This window comes from Babesia bigemina (genome assembly GCF_000981445.1).
Source record: "Babesia bigemina genome assembly Bbig001, chromosome : V".
In the NCBI taxonomy this organism is placed as follows: domain Eukaryota; phylum Apicomplexa; class Aconoidasida; order Piroplasmida; family Babesiidae; genus Babesia; species Babesia bigemina.
The window spans coordinates 211,709-231,480 of record NC_027220.1 but is presented as its reverse complement, the minus strand read 5'-3'; the positions used below and the strand labels follow the sequence as shown (position 1 = coordinate 231,480).

General features: G+C 49.6%; 7 protein-coding genes across 7 annotated transcripts; 3 read left to right on the top strand and 4 right to left on the bottom strand.

The window, feature by feature from the left end:
- Positions 1-159: 159 nt before the first annotated feature.
- Positions 160-2,581, bottom strand: BBBOND_0405010 (origin recognition complex subunit 1, putative; the record flags this gene model as incomplete). Its single annotated transcript, XM_012914748.1, has 7 exons — positions 160-967; positions 1,110-1,189; positions 1,231-1,397; positions 1,436-1,509; positions 1,547-1,839; positions 2,052-2,242; positions 2,284-2,581. The coding sequence occupies 7 exons, from the start codon at positions 2,579-2,581 to the stop codon at positions 160-162; spliced, it is 1,911 nt and encodes a 636-aa protein (XP_012770202.1).
- A 556-nt stretch (positions 2,582-3,137) lies between these two features.
- On the top strand, positions 3,138-3,425 carry BBBOND_0405000 (high mobility group protein-like protein NHP1, putative; the record flags this gene model as incomplete). Its single annotated transcript, XM_012914747.1, has 1 exon — positions 3,138-3,425. The coding sequence occupies one exon, from the start codon at positions 3,138-3,140 to the stop codon at positions 3,423-3,425; it is 288 nt and encodes a 95-aa protein (XP_012770201.1).
- Positions 3,426-4,061: 636 nt separating this feature from the next.
- BBBOND_0404990 (hypothetical protein, conserved) lies at positions 4,062-5,389 on the bottom strand (the record flags this gene model as incomplete). Its single annotated transcript, XM_012914746.1, has 6 exons — positions 4,062-4,255; positions 4,295-4,394; positions 4,430-4,513; positions 4,551-4,664; positions 4,979-5,091; positions 5,128-5,389. 6 exons carry the CDS (start codon positions 5,387-5,389, stop codon positions 4,062-4,064), a joined length of 867 nt encoding a protein of 288 aa, XP_012770200.1.
- Positions 5,390-5,528: 139 nt separating this feature from the next.
- Positions 5,529-9,423, top strand: BBBOND_0404980 (-Clumping factor A; the record flags this gene model as incomplete). Its single annotated transcript, XM_012914745.1, has 2 exons — positions 5,529-5,762; positions 6,160-9,423. The coding sequence occupies 2 exons, from the start codon at positions 5,529-5,531 to the stop codon at positions 9,421-9,423; spliced, it is 3,498 nt and encodes a 1,165-aa protein (XP_012770199.1).
- Positions 9,424-9,829: 406 nt separating this feature from the next.
- On the top strand, positions 9,830-16,495 carry BBBOND_0404970 (-DmX-like protein 2; the record flags this gene model as incomplete). Its single annotated transcript, XM_012914744.1, has 1 exon — positions 9,830-16,495. The coding sequence occupies one exon, from the start codon at positions 9,830-9,832 to the stop codon at positions 16,493-16,495; it is 6,666 nt and encodes a 2,221-aa protein (XP_012770198.1).
- A 1,520-nt stretch (positions 16,496-18,015) lies between these two features.
- BBBOND_0404960 (hypothetical protein) lies at positions 18,016-18,640 on the bottom strand (the record flags this gene model as incomplete). Its single annotated transcript, XM_012914743.1, has 2 exons — positions 18,016-18,497; positions 18,562-18,640. The coding sequence occupies 2 exons, from the start codon at positions 18,638-18,640 to the stop codon at positions 18,016-18,018; spliced, it is 561 nt and encodes a 186-aa protein (XP_012770197.1).
- Positions 18,641-18,707: 67 nt separating this feature from the next.
- Positions 18,708-19,679, bottom strand: BBBOND_0404950 (hypothetical protein; the record flags this gene model as incomplete). The annotated part of the gene is made up of 1 exon (XM_012914742.1): positions 18,708-19,679. One exon carries the CDS (start codon positions 19,677-19,679, stop codon positions 18,708-18,710), a length of 972 nt encoding a protein of 323 aa, XP_012770196.1.
- Positions 19,680-19,772: the final 93 nt, after the last annotated feature.

Below are 19,772 nucleotides of genomic sequence, written 5' to 3'. Positions count from 1 at the left end.
CTTTCGGCACCATTGTACAATATCGTTGCTGTGAATATGGACGACCTCATTTGCGATGTAGACTATATTATAACTGTCGTTTGAGTCGCATGGTGCTAAACAATATTACGGGACAGCTTGGTGAAAGCGCCACATGCGAATAGAATTATCTGAGCCGCGCTACAGGTCACGAAGCTTCTGCTCCCAGTACGGGTTTCTCGACAAAGCCGTAATTATATGCCCAACGTCGATCTCCGGCACTATTGCGGTGTCCCCCAGCTCCTCCCCTAGTTCCTCGTACAGCTGCAGCCTGCGTTTCGTGTTAAGCTCGTTGAATGCGGAGGGCTCCAGCGAAATGATGCCAGACAGTGATGCAGATACAAGCAGCTGTCTATATGTGTCGAGGGAAATGCTCTTCCCAAATTCCGGTTTCATCACGGCCATCATTCCTCGGAACGCGTGGTAGACTTTGCGCGCGCATGCGACGGAAAGTTGCGTCTCACGCAGCTCCAGAACGAGAGCCACCAGGAGGCACGACATGGCATCGGACTGGTGTTGCAGCGACTCCACTGCGGCTGAACTTAGCACTGTGTTAGAAACGCGATTCATCTCTGCGGTTGACACCTTGCCATCTTTAGCCGTCGCCAATGCCAGCTTACAAATCTGGAGCGCCTTGCGCATATCTCCGCTGTAATTAGTCACCCTGCGGGCACACAGCTGCAGCGCGACTGGGTCAATAGCCGACTTTATGTCCTCTTGGGAGGACAGCACATCCAAGATTTGCTGGTACCGATAAGGTTGGAACACCAGGGAGCCGAATGCCAGGCGGCTCACGCACGACGCCTTCATGCGACTAGGTAGATCCATAGTGTTAGAGATGATAACTACGATCAGCTTTGACTTCCTTCTTGAGGGCCAGTCGAAGATTGTAAACAGCACCTTTTGCTTGCGGGTGACGATGTAGTCTGCTTCGTCAATGATCAGCACGCTGCACGGGCATGACACGTTATATTTTGTTTGTAATTACGCTGTTATCTACGAACGTGAGATCTGTGGCACCAATTACCAGTGTGGTGGTTAACCTCCCACGAACAGGTAAATGCCACTTCTCTATTTACTACCGAACTCACCATGGCGTCTGATTGTTCATGAAATACTCATCTAGCTCTTTGTAGGCGGCAATGTGGTTCACCGCCGATTTCTTCATCAGCTGCAGGGCGTGCACTCCACGCAATCAGTATCGGTACTCACCTTGCCATACAGGATGCGATAAAAATCGTTGGGGTCCACAAGGTGCACACCATTTATCTCCACGAGATCGAACCAGGGGAGCTTAGCGCTTAGCTTTTTATCCGATATTTCGCGTACTATCATGTTGACAGTTGCCGTCTTACCGGTACCCGGCACCCCGCTCACGTCTAACAAATGTCAAGCGGTGACCCGGGTGTAAACTTACAAAGCAGCTGACCGGTGCCACCCTGTCGTATTCCTGTCTCTATGAAGGTCCTGATTGTGGCAGCCTCCTCCTCCCTTCACATCATAACTAATACACGTGGCATGGACTCACCGCCCCAATATTACCTTCCCTTTGTCGGCGCATATTGCTTGCAATCGGCCAGTTGGAGATTCCATGAAGCCCATGTGATATACTCGGTGGAACTCACTACTTTCCAGCATTACCTGCCTCCACTGAGACTTCGAGTCGAACGGTTTCAGCGCATAGCTCTCCGTGTAGCAGACTACCTGGCAGAAGTAGTGGCCGGCCTCATCACCCGCCGCGTCAACAGCTGCCTGATAGGCTTCCAAATTTTCGTGCACGGTTATGACTTCATCTATCGCGTCCACCGTAATAAATTCGAACTGATAAAATATCAGACAGGTGGGCAATCGAAATGCGGCAGGAGACGTATAACAAACAGAACGCTTGCTGAAATATGAACCCGTGAAGATATTCCTCACATACGATAATTGTTCAATAATGCAAATGAATCGGCCGTGGTAAGGAACAAGTCCAACAGCGCAATTTCCCAACTTCACGGTACAACAACGGCGTAGACACGCGTCATACCCACCTCATTAGATGCAACCACCTCATTGTGATGCGTAAAACCCCGCCAATTCGAATTCTTGTGTATATACAGGCGTGATTTGTTGGCTATGAATCGGCGGTGCACTCCGGGTATAACATCGTTTGTGTCGTAGTAGTACGCTACCTCTGCCTTCATCTCGCCACGGCCATCTTGGAAGATCGCTGCGATTTTAGCTGAACGCCAATGAACGATTAACTCGTACAATTTAACCTACCGAGCCGCGTAATGCACTTCTCCGAGTTAACAAAGCGTACAACAACATCGACAGAATCACCGACCTTGATGAGGTCTACGCCCTTCCGAACTGCGTGGTAGAACTTCTTGCCGTCGAGTTCAACGACGACATTACCACAAGGGGTGTACTTCGACCTATCGTCGTCATGCAGTCCGGTAATTGTCAGTTGCCTCGGCGTCGAACACGGTGACGCGCGCTGTGAAAGCACGGAAGAGCGATTAGACAATGGCGAGACACTGTCGGAAGCTTTCGATCTAACCAGGAAAGGAGTCAACATTGCTTATATTCTGACAGCCGCTACCGGTACGTTCTACAACGTGTCTTGCTACAGCGTGAGACAGCAAGAATCTAAACTCCGCTCAGAGCCGGCAGAATAACCATTATCGTACAACTACATTAGCTAAGTCGCATAAAGGCAGTAGTGAACCGTTCGGAAATGCTATTTGCTGGTAATACCCGGCGCCACAAGGGGTGTGTAGCGCGTCGTGTTGGTGTGCGTAGTATGGGCCGCATACTGGGCCCGTTTGTCATAGTTTACGCCTAGAAGCGCCTTGTCGACAGCAGAGTGGCATGCGCTGCTAGAATCCGCGAGCAGACGTCGCGGCTATCCAGAGCCGCGTGCACACACTGGATGCCAGGCGGACGGCCTTCCCCATGACCCCCATGCAGTGGCACCGCTCGTGCGAGAGCCGCCTAGGTTACCCTATTCGATACGCCGGAAGAAAGTTTCGAAGCTCACTACAAAACATCTGCGGGCGGTATTGCCTCGACCTCCGGGCAACACCTTACACATAAACCTCGACGCGCTGAGGCAACCACTGTATACGTACAAAATGGCACCCAACTCCAAGTCAACGATTAAGAAGGGAAAGAGGACCAAAAAAGACCCGAACGCTCCCAAGCGCGCCCTGTCCTCCTACATGTTCTTTGCGAAGGAGAAGCGCGGCGAAATAATCGCGAAAAACCCTGAGATGGCCAAGGATGTTGCCGCTGTGGGAAAGCTGATCGGCTCAGCCTGGAACGCTCTCGGCGAGGCCGATAAGGCTCCCTACGAAAAGCTAGCTGAGGAAGACCGCGCCAGGTACGAGAGGGAGAAGGCAGAGTACGCCAAGAAGAATTAAGCGGCCCAGACATAGCCAAAGAACATTTCCATGCTCCCAAGTGTGATGCACAACAACTTAGTCAAAGGTTGAACCATGTTCGCCTAGACATACATTTCAATTTTATTGTGTTACAACAGCGCACAATGACAAACGAAGCACAATAAGCGCCGTGTATGCCAATCCGCTAAAATCCCAATCGATGACGTGAAATCCGTATCTCGAACAGAGCAGACTGGCGCCGCTCCACCCCGGAATTCCCGCTCTGCGTCTGTTTGTTCGTGGTCGTCTGGTAAACTCACGAAGATGTTGCAGAGTTCACTCGCCACGGTTATGTCGGTGAAGCGACGTTTAAGCGACTCACACACGGATACGGCTCGTGTAGCATGCCTTAACGGGACCTTCAGCACGATTTCGTCTGCGCTGCCCTGGGGCATGTTAGCGACATTTGTTCAGAAACGTACGTCGGTCAGAATGCCGCTGCACTCTTCCACAATTTCACCAAATTTGTGACCGTCATTGCTCACAAAAATCTCATGGCGGCGGACGCCGGCCATAATATCACGTTCACGCGCCGATGTGCTGGCGCCACCACCAGGGCCGTTTGGAAAATTGGGGATGCCAAAAAATCCCCCTAGACCAGAAGCGGCGGATGGCTTACGATTTAAACAGAGACCGAATGATAAGGTCGACCACGTCAGGGCTGGTGATGGCCTTATTTCTCGTACGCTCCTGTTCGCTTTTCGTCAGCACGAAAGATGCACTAACCACGAAGTTCTGCAATTTCTCAACCACTGTATAGCGTAGACGACGCGATTTCGAAGTTTTCGCAACGGACATGCGCGGCTTATCTGCCAGGCAATAGAAATGTGTACAGGCGGGTCACTAACCCGAGTGGTCGTTTCTTAATTGCTGCTCCTCCTCACGCAGGTTGGCGTCGCTTTCCGCGCCCGTTTGGATGAGAAATCGTAACAGCTGAACATAAAACAGCTGCGAAATGTTAATGTTACTCGAATTGCGCGAACCTGGTCGTTGTAAAGCTCTGACAAGATAATCTTGCGGCAATCTTGCAGACCCAGCTTGTCCTGCAGCAGCCCGTAACCAATGACCTGCCGTGTGATGACGTCGCGAGACCGCTAAGCTCACGTTATCTGGTATCTTCGATGGTCGTGCCTTTTTCAAAAAATCGACATTGTTTTCCAAAAAATAGTGTACTTGCGATGAAATGCTTTTGTTCAGCACCTCGAACGACTTGTCCACCTGAAACGCATCAGACATTCACAAAACTGCTACTAGTAATAACAGTAACTCAAATCATGCGCAACATGTGCGTGATTAATTGTTGTTGAAGAAATGAAAGGAGCTCAGCGCCCTTCCTACTATGACCCAGCAGGCTACGTAGCCACGAAGAAGGGCGACGACGGGCAATAAAGAGCGCCATCGACGCGGGTTCAAAGTAAGCTAAAGCGCCGTTACAATACCCCCTTGCTACCATACGAGACATAAATGAGAGAGGATAAACGCCGGGGAAGAATTCAACGATAAATGGAATCAGCCATGGATTCAAAACGTACCTTCACATTGGTCTTCTGGTTCCAGTGGTCCAGACGTTCCAGAATCTCGTCACGCCTCCTGGGCAAAATGTCTATACTCTCAAATGGGTCGCCGTCTGCAAGGTTCAACTTCTCTGCCCATGATATCAACGGAAGGCAGAGTCACCCACTCAGGGAAGCAAGTCTTCCGTACAACCGGAGGAAAATATTACCGACGTTGCGTTGAATGGCCGTAGTGTCCTCATATGTAGCCTCCTCTGGCGCCAATTCAATGCTGCTGACTGCCTTCGACAACCAAGGGTGTGGCCAACGCGATGTGTTGACCGAACACTTTTGGAGCTGGACGCGCACCCGAATCAGATTCTGGTACGTAGCGCACTGTTGCCTTACCGCTCGCACCTTCCGCTGTCCCTGATTTACGACGCTCTTCATAGTAAAGTGAGGCTAGGCGACAGCGCTTTGCACGAGCGCGTGACCCGACGCCAACGGAAGGCTAGCCCTCGGAGCCGATGGACGCGCTTTTTTTACGCACAGCAAACATGGTAGCGCTGTAGAATTATATATTGTTTAAATGGTGCGCGAACGGCTGAATGCCATCGACGTGGCAGCCGTCGTAGGCAACCTCCAAAAGGATATACTGCACTATAACCTCGTGAACATCTACGATGTTACGAGCCGCGTCTACGTGCTCAAGTTCTCCAAGAACGAGGACAAGAAGTTTGTGCTGTTCGAAATCGGCCATCGCATTCACACGACGCAGTTCCTGAGGAACACGGACCACCTCCCTTCTAACTTCAACGTCAAGGTAAATGGCGTACTACGATTATAGTCAATGTTGGCGGTGGAGTGATGATTGGACCTATTTAGCAGTAGTTTCATTGCTTTTTGCGACTATAGATTACGCGCAGCAAAGTGATTTATGTGTCTGAGTTGCGCCGACATTAAGGCCGCCCTAAAGTCAAACCAGCTGCTCGGAGAACCAATGGCAACGCTACACTTTGTTGCAGTGGTGTGAGATGTTGCTGTAAGATTGAAGGATCTGTCTATGTGTTCAGCGATTTCGAAATGCATATTCTGCATACAATGTTGATGCTACCACCACTGGTGGCATGTTGGAACGTGGTTGCCCGTGCGATTTCAGATACATGTTCGTCCTCGTTTTATAGTTCCACTTGTGTTGCGGTTGAATCAACGGTGCTCAGCTGAGGAAACACCTCCGGACGAGGAAGCTCAGGGGAATCGCACAAATTGCGCAGGATAGGGTCGTGGATTTCACATTCAGCTCTGATGAATATGCCTACCACCTTATCGTGCAATTTTTCTTACCAGGAAACGTATACTTAACGGACTACCAGTACAAGGTACTGGCTGTGCTTCGCCCGCAAAATGCGGGGGAGGCGTTTTTCAAAGTTGGACAGACGTACGACATACCGGAGGCCACTGTGCCATGGGGAGTGCCAGTATCAAGGGACGTCATAAATGAGGCGTTGCGTATGTTGGCAGCTGGATCTGGTGAACTTGACTCCATCGACGGCGGTAATGTAGACAAGGGGAACCATGCCGCGTCGAAGGGTGCAAAAGGGAATCCGAAGGGCAAATCACAGGCGGGGACCAAAGAATCTAAGGCGGAGTCGGAGGAAATTTCGAATGAAGTCAAGGATCAAGGAAGCCTGCATGCTCTCCTGAAGGCAATCTTTCCCAGCGTTCACGTTGCGCTGATGGATCATGTCCTCAAAACTGCGACTGGCGATGCCCATATGGGATCTAGAAATGTGACAGAGGTCGAACCTGAGAAGCTGCACGAATGCGTGGAAGCTATCCGACAGGCTGTCCTTTCAGTGGCACACGCGAGCACTGTTGTGCCGGGGTACCTATACAAGGGGGCGCAAGAGTACCACGACTTCAGCCCATTCGACTTCGGTAACGCTGCTGACATGTATGATGATTTTAATCATGCACTGGATGCGTATTTCACAAAATTTGAGATCAAAAAAATTGAAAAGGAGGCACAACCGAAGAAGCCCATTAAATTGAAGAAAATTAAAGATGATCAGGACCGGCGCGAGCTAAAACGGCAAAAGGGAATTGAAAAAATAACAAGTGACATTGAACTGGTTGAAAGCAATCGCGTAGTTTTCGACCAAGTGCTGTCTCTTATAAGATCTTTGGTGGCGTCTGGTGCTTCCTGGAGGGAAATAGTAGACCAGCTGTCGCTTCAGCGCGAACGTGGGCATCTGTTGGCCAGGCATATCAGGTCAGTAAACATCCCGGAGCGCCGGGTGGATGTTTGTCTGCCTTCCGATGACCCCCATTTTTACGGAAGCGGGCCATCGCAGCACGGGAAATTGGGCAAAAAGAGTGTAAAGAGTACCTTGGAAACAACCGATTTGGACGACAGATCTAGCGCAACATTAGACTACGGCCTTACCTGTTTCCAGAACCTCGAGACCCTGTATGCGAACAAGAAACAACTCGCCGAAAAGCTGGAACGCACACGGATAGGTCGCGAATTCGCTCTGAAGCGCGTAGACGACCAAAAGGAAAAGGAGAAACAAAAGAAGTCGGGCAAGTCAGTCTCCCTCGTCAAAGTACGCAAGCGAATGTGGTTCGAGAAGTTTCACTGGTTTGTCACTAGTGACGGGTTTTTGGTTCTAGGCGGTCGTGATTCGACGCAGAACGAGCTGCTGGTGAAGCGTTACCTTACCAAGGGTGATTTGTACTTCCACGCCGACGTTCATGGTGGTTCAAGTTGTATTCTAAAGAACCCCAACGGAACCGCTGAGAGCTTCCCGAATTCCATCGAGGAGGCAGCATGTTTCGCCATCTGTTTAAGTTCTGCGTGGACGCAGAAGATGGTGGTACCTGCATGGTGGGTACACCACGATCAGGTTTCGCGCTCGGCACCCACAGGAGAGTACCTACCCCACGGTAGCTTTATGATACGTGGCAAAAAGAACTACGTACAACCGCAGCGACTGGAGATGGCAATTGGCGTGATGTTCCACATCGATGCACCTCAGTTGCAAGATGTAGACATAGAGCAACAGTCAGACTCTGATGGCGTGGATGATGAATTCAGCGATGATTCCGAGGCATCAGACAGCCCTGTTCCCCAGGAGGGATTGGGCCGTATTAAACGTCAAGGCACCTCCGGCCTACCCTTATTGGGTAATAGGGGGAAAGCTGGAGATAGTGTCTCTTTAATAGAAGACGGAGACAATGATGCGGATAGCGTCGACCCCGATGGTGATGACCAGGTGTACGACGATCGTGGTGTCGCGTCTGAGGAGGATGCCAGTGGGGCTGATGACGACTCCAATGCTGAGGATGACGCCGAATCAGATGACAGTGATGTCACAGATGACCTTCAGGAGTCTGGCGCTAGTGATTCGTCATCGGACTACACGGGTGAATCAGATTTGGAGGATGACTCCAATCTTTCTCTTGGAGAAGTGGTGGATAACGATTATCCAACAGATAAAGCTAGTGTCGAGGGTAACGAAGCGCTCATAAATGGGCATATGAATTCATCGGATACAACTTCGGGAACCGAGGTGGTGGAAGCGGATCCTGTAAACAGCTCCGTTGGGGCCGCCGTTGACAACAAAACACCAAGTAAACCAAGACGTTCTGTTAGATTCGACATGTCAAACATCGTTCCATCGACGAATAAGGTCAGCGACTCCCCACACGCGCATCGTCTACTGAGGAAGGGTACTGGGTATCCTTGCCAAGGATTTAACCCCGATGAACTGATGGACAAGTTGTCTCAATTGGGATTAGTAGACGCCGACCAATCATATGAGCTCCCTCCCACTGTGCGATTCACAGAGCCCGAGAAAGTGGAGCACACTCCTGAAGCGTTACAGTGTCTCAGGCGGCGAATGCCCACGGGAATGTTCGGGAAATCGAAGAAGCAGCAAGGACCGTCCAAGCTTGCCGGCATCAAAGCAGCCCGCGCAAGGAAGAAATACGGCGAGGACGACGAAGAAACGCAAGAACTGAGGCGCAAACTCACAGGCTCAAAGGTGCTGAAACACGTGGAACAACAAGCTGCCGCTGCAACGGCAAGCGATGACCGGTCGGACGAGAACAAGAGCAGGACTGTTTATCAGCGAAAGGAAATAAAGCCACTGGACAAAAAGGAGCTGTCTTCCCACATGGACCAGCTGCGTATGCTGTCGAAGGAGCCGGGCCCCGCCGACGTCATCATCAGCGCCATTCCGATGTGTGCTCCTTACAATGCGTTGAAGAGCCACCCATACCACCTGAAGCTCGTGCCCGGTAACCTCAAGAAGGGAGCCATCGCATCACAGGCTCTACATCACTTCCTCAAGGTCGACGAAACGAAGGCTCCGTACGTGAAACTCATCACCACGGATCAATTTGCGCTCACGCTCATCGAGAACTGCAAGATACCAGGAGGCGCCCCTGGCCCCAAACGGCCTTCAAACACAGCCAAGTAGGCTACGTGTTGTGAATTTTACATTTATGGTAATTTAAATACACCTTGGTTTACGCTCGGTCTGCATTAGGCGGCAGCACGAATGCCAATGTTGGCATTTGAGCCCACACATTGCAGTCTTTTGACCTACACGTTCCTCACATAAATGTATTCGGGCAAGTAGACAGTGTGTGTAGTGTGTGAATAACGTGTTTCCCACCTGGTGACAGGCCTCGTCGGTCGAGCACCCACCCTCATGAAAAAACAATTCCTCGGGCAAATGTTGCTTCCGTGTCGATGCTGCTGTCAAAATCCAGCGTCAATCAGTCTCTAATATGACTCGGTCTATAAAGTAGTGGTTGTTCCGGCTCTGCGAAACCGCGGGCATCGCAGCTTGAGATCGGACGCTCACGATGAGACCGGGCGTGATGACGCGGAAGGCAGCTCATCGTCAGGAGCCTGCCGATTTGGCGAACTGTACGGAACGCGTATACGATCTCCTGAGCATAGCAAGCGGTGCGGAAGGCAGTAGCGGAAGCGACGCACGTCTAGCAGCCGCCATCCTTAGCGTGGAGAATGGCAGAGAGTGTGCTTCAGACAGCCCATTGGAGGCGACCCTATACGTATTCCAATACGAACATGAGGGCAGCTTGGCTAAGTGGTGGACGTCGCGCCGCGATCCGCGCATCATCGGGGCAGATGGCGGATCTGCACGTCTGAGGAAAGCTAAATGCGCCGCTCCGGAGGGTGTACGTGCGCTCAAGCACAAGGCACACGTCACCAACGCTAATTGGAACCGAGGATGTGCATCTCGTGGGTACGAACTGCTGGTATCAATAACAAGGGATATGATCGCCTATGTCTGGCGCATTGGAGCATCGAAGGCAGATTGTGATCTCATTTTCCAGGTAGACATCGGAGAGAACGTTTTCGGCCCATCGGCATCAGCGTTTTGGGTGGATATGACTTCAATAGGCGTCGATTCTATCTTCACTGGCCAGGAATTTATCATCTTCCACGAAGTAACGGATGGCACGAGCCGGACGAAGGAAGTGGATAATGGGGGACCCTGCCACGCAGAATCAATCAAGTCTAGTGGTGTGCAATCGAAGTCGGAACACGCTGGCAGATGTTCTGGAGGTGATTGCAGCGTCCATAAGCAACATTTTAAAATATTAGCGTTACAGGGGATCCATTCGCCCAGCGGCAATGTAAACGGCGAATTCCTTATAAGCCACCAGGACATTGCACTGCCGGTAGTTGTTCAAAACATCCAATGTGTCCAACTGTGCAAACACACGCTGCAAACGGGCTTAATAACTCTATACTCGCCAGACACCATGCGACCGACGAAAGTTCATCCGGCGAATGGCTTCCAGGCAAGCCGATGGATGACCTTAGTATCGCGCAGCATAAATGGAGAACCATGTGAGGAAGTTGTGGAAGGCATGCTTGGAAATCAAATAGCTATTGCGCTGCACAAGTTCCTGCCGCCTTGCACAATCAAAGGCGTCAGCGACCTTGGACTCCCAGTCGAGTTGCTGATAGCGCCCGGCGATATTTTCCTCAAAGATTGTAGTATGCAAGGGACTGACAATGTGATCGGGCTCGTGGTGCGCTACCTTTGTCGTGCTTACTCCCCTCTCTTCATCCCTCGCATGGCTGCATTGGACGATATATCTTCCAACGTAAATATGGAGGAAGCAATTCTGAGCAAGCTAAATGCACATGTGGATGTTGTGGAAGCGGAATCGATATCTGATCCCGGGCACTTTCTTGCCCTGGTGTTGCACAGGAATGGAAGCGTTGGGTTGTGTCGTGCATCTCACACAAATCACGCCCTTATATCCTACAACAAATTGCAGATACCAAAAGTTGCGCATGTTAACGCCATGAAGGTGCTGAAGCACAATGATCGTGTGCTTGTCGCGATGTTCCTTGTAGATTCTGTAGGCGTTACTCGCTGCAGCATCTACTGCTGGAATGCGTGTAAACTGACTCTGGATGCATCGTGGCCGTTCCAGCTGGCTCCAGACAAGGAAAAACTCATAATGGAGTTTGGTGTATGGTACGAAGGAGGTCCATTATATCTCATGACTCGATGTCTACTTGCGGGCAGCAATGCAACCTCCGACAACGCCGTTCACATATACCTCATCAAAGGTGCTGACATCTTGCACCTGTCTGCCATTGCAGATAATGAGATACGGGATCTATTCACTGGTATAGTGAGGAAACTTCCGTTGGAGGTACGGGGGGCTCGATACAGCCTACGCGGTGGTACGCTTATCTGCAGCTCGCAAGCACAGAGTACGATTACCCTCAGGCTGTCTACAGGGGCCAAGGTGGATGGAGACTCGCTTGTTATTTATCATCCGCGCTATATAAAAGCGTTTGTTGATATTGGGCTTCGCAGGTTCGTAGATGAGTTAGTTTGCGGCCTCGTCGAGGTATGCCGTAACTTCCTTGTGAAACTGGCAGAAGACAACGCTTGTGGATCGACTAATACGCTGCACCACCCTTGTGATTGCCTCACTACCAAAGTCAAACATGTGCAAATGTTCACCGATTTTGATCGAACTACATCGTTGCGGCTGCTGCAAACATTTTCAGTTCTTGTCAACGTAGACCCCGCCAATCTTGGTGTTGAAGTTGGTGTTAACATTCCATCCGTTGACATCACTGAGGGAGTTGCAGCAAAAGAGCTACTTTTGTATTTAGAGCACATGAGGTTACCAGGGTTGATTTGGCAGGATCAGCTTGAGCTCATGCAACTTATAGAGACGCAGTTCCAGAATTCCGGCGCAGCGAAATTTATCGGTAACCACGCATCGCATCAGAAACCTATAAGCAGAATGGATACCCTTAGCAACTTCTTGCTCATGAATGAAGCAAAGAGGTATGAAGACTTCAATATTGACGAAAGCATAGACTTTAGTTTGACCTCTGATGACGAAAAAGACGAGGATCCGTGTGATGGTGATCGGTCTGTGTCTTGCCCGCTTATACGAAAGGCACAGCACCTGCTGCAATCTGGCAAGGAAAAGGAGAAGGTGCAAATGTGGCGGACGAACGACGAGCTTGCAAGCCTAACGTGTCCGTCGAAGATCCTGACGGATGATTTCTGCATCGGCAGATGTGTCGATTATGTCAAGTATGGATCTGATGACGAGGACCATTTGGTATGGGCCATCCTCTTCAAAGACGATCATCATCTTTTTTCAAATATGATTGCTCTGTTAGACAGTGGAGACGATCAGGAATTGTGTAACTATCTGCTGCAGCACATGAAAAGTTTTGGTATAGGATATTGGGTACGAACTCCAACTTGTATAGAACAGTTCTGTTCAACCCTGGAACGCGGCTTCCGCAAACTCATCTCCGTCACAGATACCGGATCGAGCGTTGATAAGTTTGACGATTTCGGGTTCTGGTCCATCCTGCGCGGCAAGCCGCTGGTGTATGGGTGTGTTCTTAAGGCCAAGGGATTCCAGAAGTTGGGGGAGTTCCTCTCTAACAACTTTTCGGACGAGAAGTGGAAGCAGGCTGCTGTAAAGAATGCTTACGCACTTATTGCACAGAAACGTTACCTTTTGGCTGCGGGATTTTTCTTGTTAGCGGACAGGGTCGGCGACGCTGTCAATGTGTGCTTCCAATATATGGACAATGCCCAGCTCGCCTGCCTAATATGTAAGATACGTCAACATGACATCGAGGATGCATTACGCTTAATGAAGCCTTCGAAAGTGAAAGATATTCTGCAATGCAACATGAGTTCCGATTGCGTCATAAATGTAGATGTGAACACGGTAAACGACCTGGTGTACTACCTGTACACAGGCATACGTTTTAAACATATTAGTGAGGACGTCATGCGGGACACCATCATCCGTTGCGCTGATGGTTACATAGATATGGGGATGCCCCTGATGGGCATCCTTATAAACTCGCTCAACGTAACTGATGGCCCTAACATCTGGAAACCACTGGTTGTGCAATCTAACATGCAGCACCTTGTGAAGAATGACCTTGATAACTGCTCGCTTTATCAGGATTGCGTACAAACCATGCTGCGCCTTTGTGAGGAGAACATAAATAACGGCGATAAGGGTGTCTCAAATAACGGAAGTGAAATCGACAATTCAAGTGCGATGGATGCATCGAGCGCTGCCAACGGCCCAGCCAACAAACATTCTGATCAATCGCCCTTGTCATCGGAATCAAATAGAGATTGCGATTTGGAACTGTATCAGGATGGGTTCTATTTGTATCTCATACACTTACTCAATAACCTAAAAGGCTTGTACGGTCTAGAGCTGACTGTGGGATCTGTTAGTGGCAAGGCATCCCTTAATCGCAATACGTTCGAGACGGTACAGCACCTCCCGGATTATTTTTCTCACCTGTGCAAAATGTGTATCGCATTCTTCGAGGGGGACGCTGCCATTGATGGCACGTTCATGTTGGCGCTTATGTTACGCGCCATAATGGAAGGCAGGGACAGCTTCTCGTCATGTATAATACTGTCAGTCGCATCACTGCTTTCCATCACCTGTTTTGATCGTGGGGTGAATGGGCAGATATACCGTGCATTCATGGGTCAATTGGTAGTGCTTAATAACCTATTGAACAACCAGGGTTCTGGGGATCAATTTCTCGCGTGCTTGCTGCGAACAATCGAACCCCTGTGTTTCGGTACCCCGGGTAAGACGCTTGAACCGCAGCTAATAAACGTTCTACATTCAATCGAGACGCCACCAAAACACGCATTCTTCGGCATATGCCTAGGAACAGCGGTGTTGGAGACTCTCATGGGTATATGTCGCAGCTGGTTTTATAAGTTTGCGGAGCACGCCGAATCCGCTGAACAAGCATTGATGGACCGTCTGTTATATTCGGCATCCAAGTTTCTCTTCTATAATGTCAAAAGTGAAGTGGTGGAGGACGCGCTAAACTCCACAGGTATAGTATTTCCTATGCTGTCCCTGCGCATAGACCTCGAGAAACCCGTGGACTGCAAAGTAAAAGACGCAGAGTGCCATGTGTATGATTCGTTCCTGGAACAATACGTAGCGTCTGTATACGGAACGGAATTTGAAAAGCTGTGGAGGCTGCTACACTGCGGATTCCGTACTGCTAGTATTTTCAACCGGCACATGCATCCCACCTATAAAAACGGATACAGGAGCAAAGGAACCTGTTGTCGTGTAACTGAAATGGGAGAGCAACCGCAGGCTATGACTACGGAGTCCAAGGCGTTACCCTTGGTAATGCCAATGACCGCCATGTTCGCACCTCCGCAGGCATGGAGTCAGGAGCGTGTGGCTGCTGAAGCTAAATTAAAAGAACGAAATAAGGGCGACCGCAAAAACACTTGCGAAGGTGAAGTTACAATCTTTAAAGTCCTGCGAATGTTGCGGTTCAAGACTTTGCACGCGTTTAAGGGAAGGCTTGCTTCACCGTCTTATGCAATGCCAAGCACTACAATATGCGAAGGCGCTAAAGGGCTTACGGCAAAGGCTATAGTAGGTCCGGTGATCAGTGACCTGCATATGATGGCTATGCTAAACTTGCGCGGACCCTGCACGCTATCCGCGTTGCCTGACGAGTTGTCGCAAGGTGCACTAAGCGAGATATTTGAGGCAGTGAACAAATCAAAGCCTATGCCACTGCACTATTCTCTATACGTAAAGTTGATGCGAATCATGACCATGTACAGCAAAAACCGTCTCGAGAAAAAGTATGCCGTTAAGGTGTCTAAGTTCGCCGCTTTAGCCGAGAAATTCCACAAATGCTTTAATGCGCGCAACAACTCTAAAGACCCATCTCTAGGAGGGCCTTCTGGAGGTATATGTGGGCACCCATTCTGGCCTATATACGCGGTTGTATATGGTGAGAATCCTCCGAAACATATGCCGGCTTACAACGTATCCTTGCAGCACCCCGTGACGCTCATGAGGACTGCGAATACAGGCTTGGACAGTGCGGGATGTGCTTCCGACCGCACTATCGTTTACGACTGCGTCACGGACATGCATTTGAACCGTGGTAAGGGTTCGGTGTTCGGTGACCTTTGCAGCGTGGCGTGGTCAGCGGACTCGCTCGCAGTCCTCGACAAAAGTGGCTGGATGCTCATTTATCATCTAAAACAGATTATGTACGTCGAGGATGGGGATAGAGAAATAGCCATACCATCCATCTCCTTCCGGGCGCATACCGCCGCCACCGAGTCCACCTGGCTCTCGGATACGTATGTCGCCACAATCGGCAACGGTGTGTTGCATGACATGGTAACTCCCGATGTCAGAGTTATTGATACGAGGGATGGTGATGTGGGATGCCAAAATACTAGTTCGCTATCCAATGTTTCAAGTCCGATCATAATCGATAATACAGAAACTTCATCTCCAGGAAGCCACCCGGATCACATTTTACGCTGCGTGACAGACATGCACATCCCTTGTTTGTGTATTTGGGACCTTGTAGACTTCAACAAAAACAATTCGCCCAAACTCAAGGTGGTTATCGCAAACAGCACCAACGTACCGCACTCGATCTTTCATAAAAAGAAACACGCCTCCTCTGCCGTACGTTTCACATGTGTGTTGCCCATTCCGGCGATGAGATTGGATTCGCGAAATTCAAACGGGCTAGAATACGACATGGTCGTTTTTGATTCGATGGGCGATATGATGCTCTTCAGCGCGGCCACCAGCGAAATCACAGTGACCTGCCATGTACATTCCTGCGCCGTCGTAAAGTGTTTTTATGTCGGTGGAAACATCGTCACCGTTACGCAGGATGGCGCAGTGGCAATGTTCAGGCTCAACGGCATCTTTTCTGAACCTACACGAATATTTGAAGGCGTCGCACAGCCACGGGCGAACTCGGCAGACACAACAACAAGTGACGGTTTCGTTACGAGCATTAGCGAGTACCTAGGTATCAAGTTTGTGGAGTCGCCGTCAAGAGAGGCGTGCACCAACAAGGCTACGTTGCTTCCAGAAATCATCGACGCCCAGATCATTCAAAACAGATTCTTGGTACTCACCACTGCTGACGGCAATGCCACAGTGACAGAGTTGCCGTGTTAATGTTGTGATTTAATCTATATTAGAGGCGTGACGCCGGCACCAAAGACCCAGGAGTCTTATCATCGTAGTACGCGTCGTTCGTGAGCGGCCCGCCGAAATACAGCGCGATCCTAGACCCAAGTGAGCGCTTTGAGGCACCGTTGTCTTGTATCTTTTTTGCGATGTCATGCGTAGTTGCGATAAAGTGGCCTTCTCGGGCGACCCTCCTTTGGGGTACGCCTATCACGGGTGAAGTATCAATCCCAACTAAACCCACCTCTACAAAAGTGGGTTAGAGTTGCGAATGCCATCGAAGTATCGTGAGATTCCAGACTCTGATCGCTTGTGTGGTTTGACGTGGCTAAAAAATTACCATTACGAAATATGTACATCCCGGGGTCTTGGTGCACCTTTACTGTCATGACGGCATGAATGAGAGCAACGACTCACAATAACGATGCTTGATCTGGAGACAATCCCCTTGCGACGTCCAAAAAGTCGCTACTTGGGCACTCCTGCGATGTGTTACAGTGTACAATGCATACTACGTACCGCCGTCTGGTTCAGCCAGACAGTGAAGGGCTTGCATAGGTCTCTCAACGCAACGCCCTTAATAGCGGTCACCCAGCCGTTCTTTGGATAGAGTGACGTCCATCCATACCCACTGCATAGCCACGTCGTTGAAGGACGTGGTATGTGACCATCAGAATCATGAGGTGCGCCGGTGTCAGCAGCACCAGGAGGTAAACGCTTATGGGATGCATGGCAGAGAAATGTGCAATCATCAGAAGTACTACATGTTCTCAGCAAGTCTTCCAGGAGTCCCTGGCGTGGCATAATGTCAATGGGATGCTGACTAATACCTCGAATGTCGCCTTCTTAATCGTACCTCCATCGCAGAACTGAATGCGCATGAGAACGCAAATGCCAATAATTACCTTTCTAGCGTTTCTTACAAGCAAGTAATCTGAGGTTTCGTCTGTAACGGGAAAGTTTGCTTGGCGTTGTTCTCTTGACAAGTGTGTGAGACCTGAATGTGTAAGACCAACTTCAATATAGACTAACCCGATACGCCATGATATGTGACTAATATAACTATGACATTGATGCGTAGAAGTTCGCTGGTTGATATCATCGTTTGGTAATAGACGAAGCGTTTCAAAACGACATCGTAGCTCGCCACACACCTACCGCGGTTTTATCAGCACCATGGTCAAGAAGCTTAAGTGAAATTAAATATATCGACACGAATCTATACTATGACGGCACAACTCAAGTAGAACGCACGGCTATCACATTACAACGTCATGTGAACGTGTGTTGCGCTACGCTTGCCTGTTTTTGCACTTCAGTGTCTAATACGTGTATATGTCCACATAAATGTTACACCAATGGGAACAATATATTGCATAGAGTGAAAGGTCCATGAATGTTTCTCGGAATAACGAAATTCTACACAATTTCCATTTTACCGTTATTATTACGTCCCATCACCTTACAGTGTGCTGTGTAGCTACATGTGACTTGTTCTACTGTTCAGTTTACCAAGACTGCCGCCTCACGCTGGCACCGTCTGCGGGTTCCGAGTCTGTCCATTGCCGATCGTCACTGGTGCCATCCATGCAGGCATCCATCCAGTTTGGGCCTGAGGGTCTTCTACGGAATCGTAGTCTTCTCTCGGTCTCATGTCCCTCATCACTATTTAACGTGTCTTGGATCACTAGCCGTTGTGTGTGGGCTTCCATGCGATCCGATATGCCCAGGTCCCGTCTATACTTCCTGTGCTCCTTTGTCGCTATTCCCTCCCACGTCATAATGTAGGTGATAATCCGGGTCTCGGTCTGCTGGTTGAACTGTCGCGCCTTGAGGTCCTCGATAAGGTCTTCATACTTCTGCTTCTTAAACTTCTCCGTATCCACTAGGTTGTCTTGATTGGTGATTCCTATCTCCACGATAGTGACGGTGTTCCTCAGACATCCAGATGGTATCAGGCATATCCACGGTTTACTGCGATGCCGGGTCGCTGCACTGACTCATAGATATAGGCCACTAATACGCTGTCTTAATACGTCTACGACCTTACCTACCAGATTGCTTGTTAGGTAAACCGATTAGCGGTTCAAAACAATGGGCAGAGGGGATGACAGATTGGACATATATCAACATTTATTAATAAAAGTGTTAAAGAATACATCCTGCAGTCTTACAAAGACACGGCAGACGATGAGGCACATTAAAGTGGGATAGTATCACCCATATCCAACACTGTTGGCACACCGGGATAGTACATGTTGTTCGATCCGGTGGCAGTGTATGTGCTGGGCGACTTAATGAACTGCAGCTTCTTCTTGGGAGGGTTAATGGGCTTCATGTTGACATAGAAGTCAATTCTGTGCTGTGCGTCCTTGTCAAGCTCGCCAGATTTTACAGCTGCATTTTTCGATCCAAAGAAAGCCCAAAACCCGGCAAGGTCGTAGAGCGTGACCAACACCTCATGACTCACACCTTCCAACGCCTTGAGGAAATCCGAAACAATAATTGTACTGCGCCTTTGCGGTACCATGTAGCCAACGGCGTTCAATGTTTGCACAGAACCATAACTGAGCTCAGAATTGTTGGATCTGAAAATTGTACCTGCGCTTGCATCCAACAAAGAACTTAGGCCCACGTATAACATAGGCGCAATTCCCACGAATACCACTGCGCAAGCCTGTGGCCTTTCCGAACATGATTTGGCCCACGTCGCTTCCGAACTGTAAGCAGACTCGTAGCGGTCAGGGTTTTTTATCTCATCCAAGAACTTCTCACAACCATCCACAACTTCGCCTACGCCGTTTGCTATAGTATCAGCAGTTAGGCCCTTGCCTTTTACGGCGTTGTTAAAATCGCTGTCGGTGAGATAGTACATTGGCTTACCACGTCTGGGGCTGTACCTACTCATATACCCGTCGTATCTACTTCTCAGTCTTCTTACGAACCATTGTCCTTTAAGCGCTGATTTCCCCAGGAACGTTTTAGTGATAAGCTTAACTCTCTCAAGAGCTGGCACCTCCGTGAAGCCAACGGGCTTGTCTGCAAGGAAATCGTATATAGCAGCGCCCAAAGCAGCCAAGTTGCTTTTAGCATCAGTTCCCTTCAGGGCCATCAACCAATCGATGCCCTCCTTGAGGTTGTGAGGGGCTTCGGTCAACGAATTGTACACCATTCTGAGAAACAAGTTATACCATGCAATCGTTTTACGTGTGTGGATTTGGCCGTATTTACAAGCCGATGTACAAGCAGCCGTGTTTTAATGGTA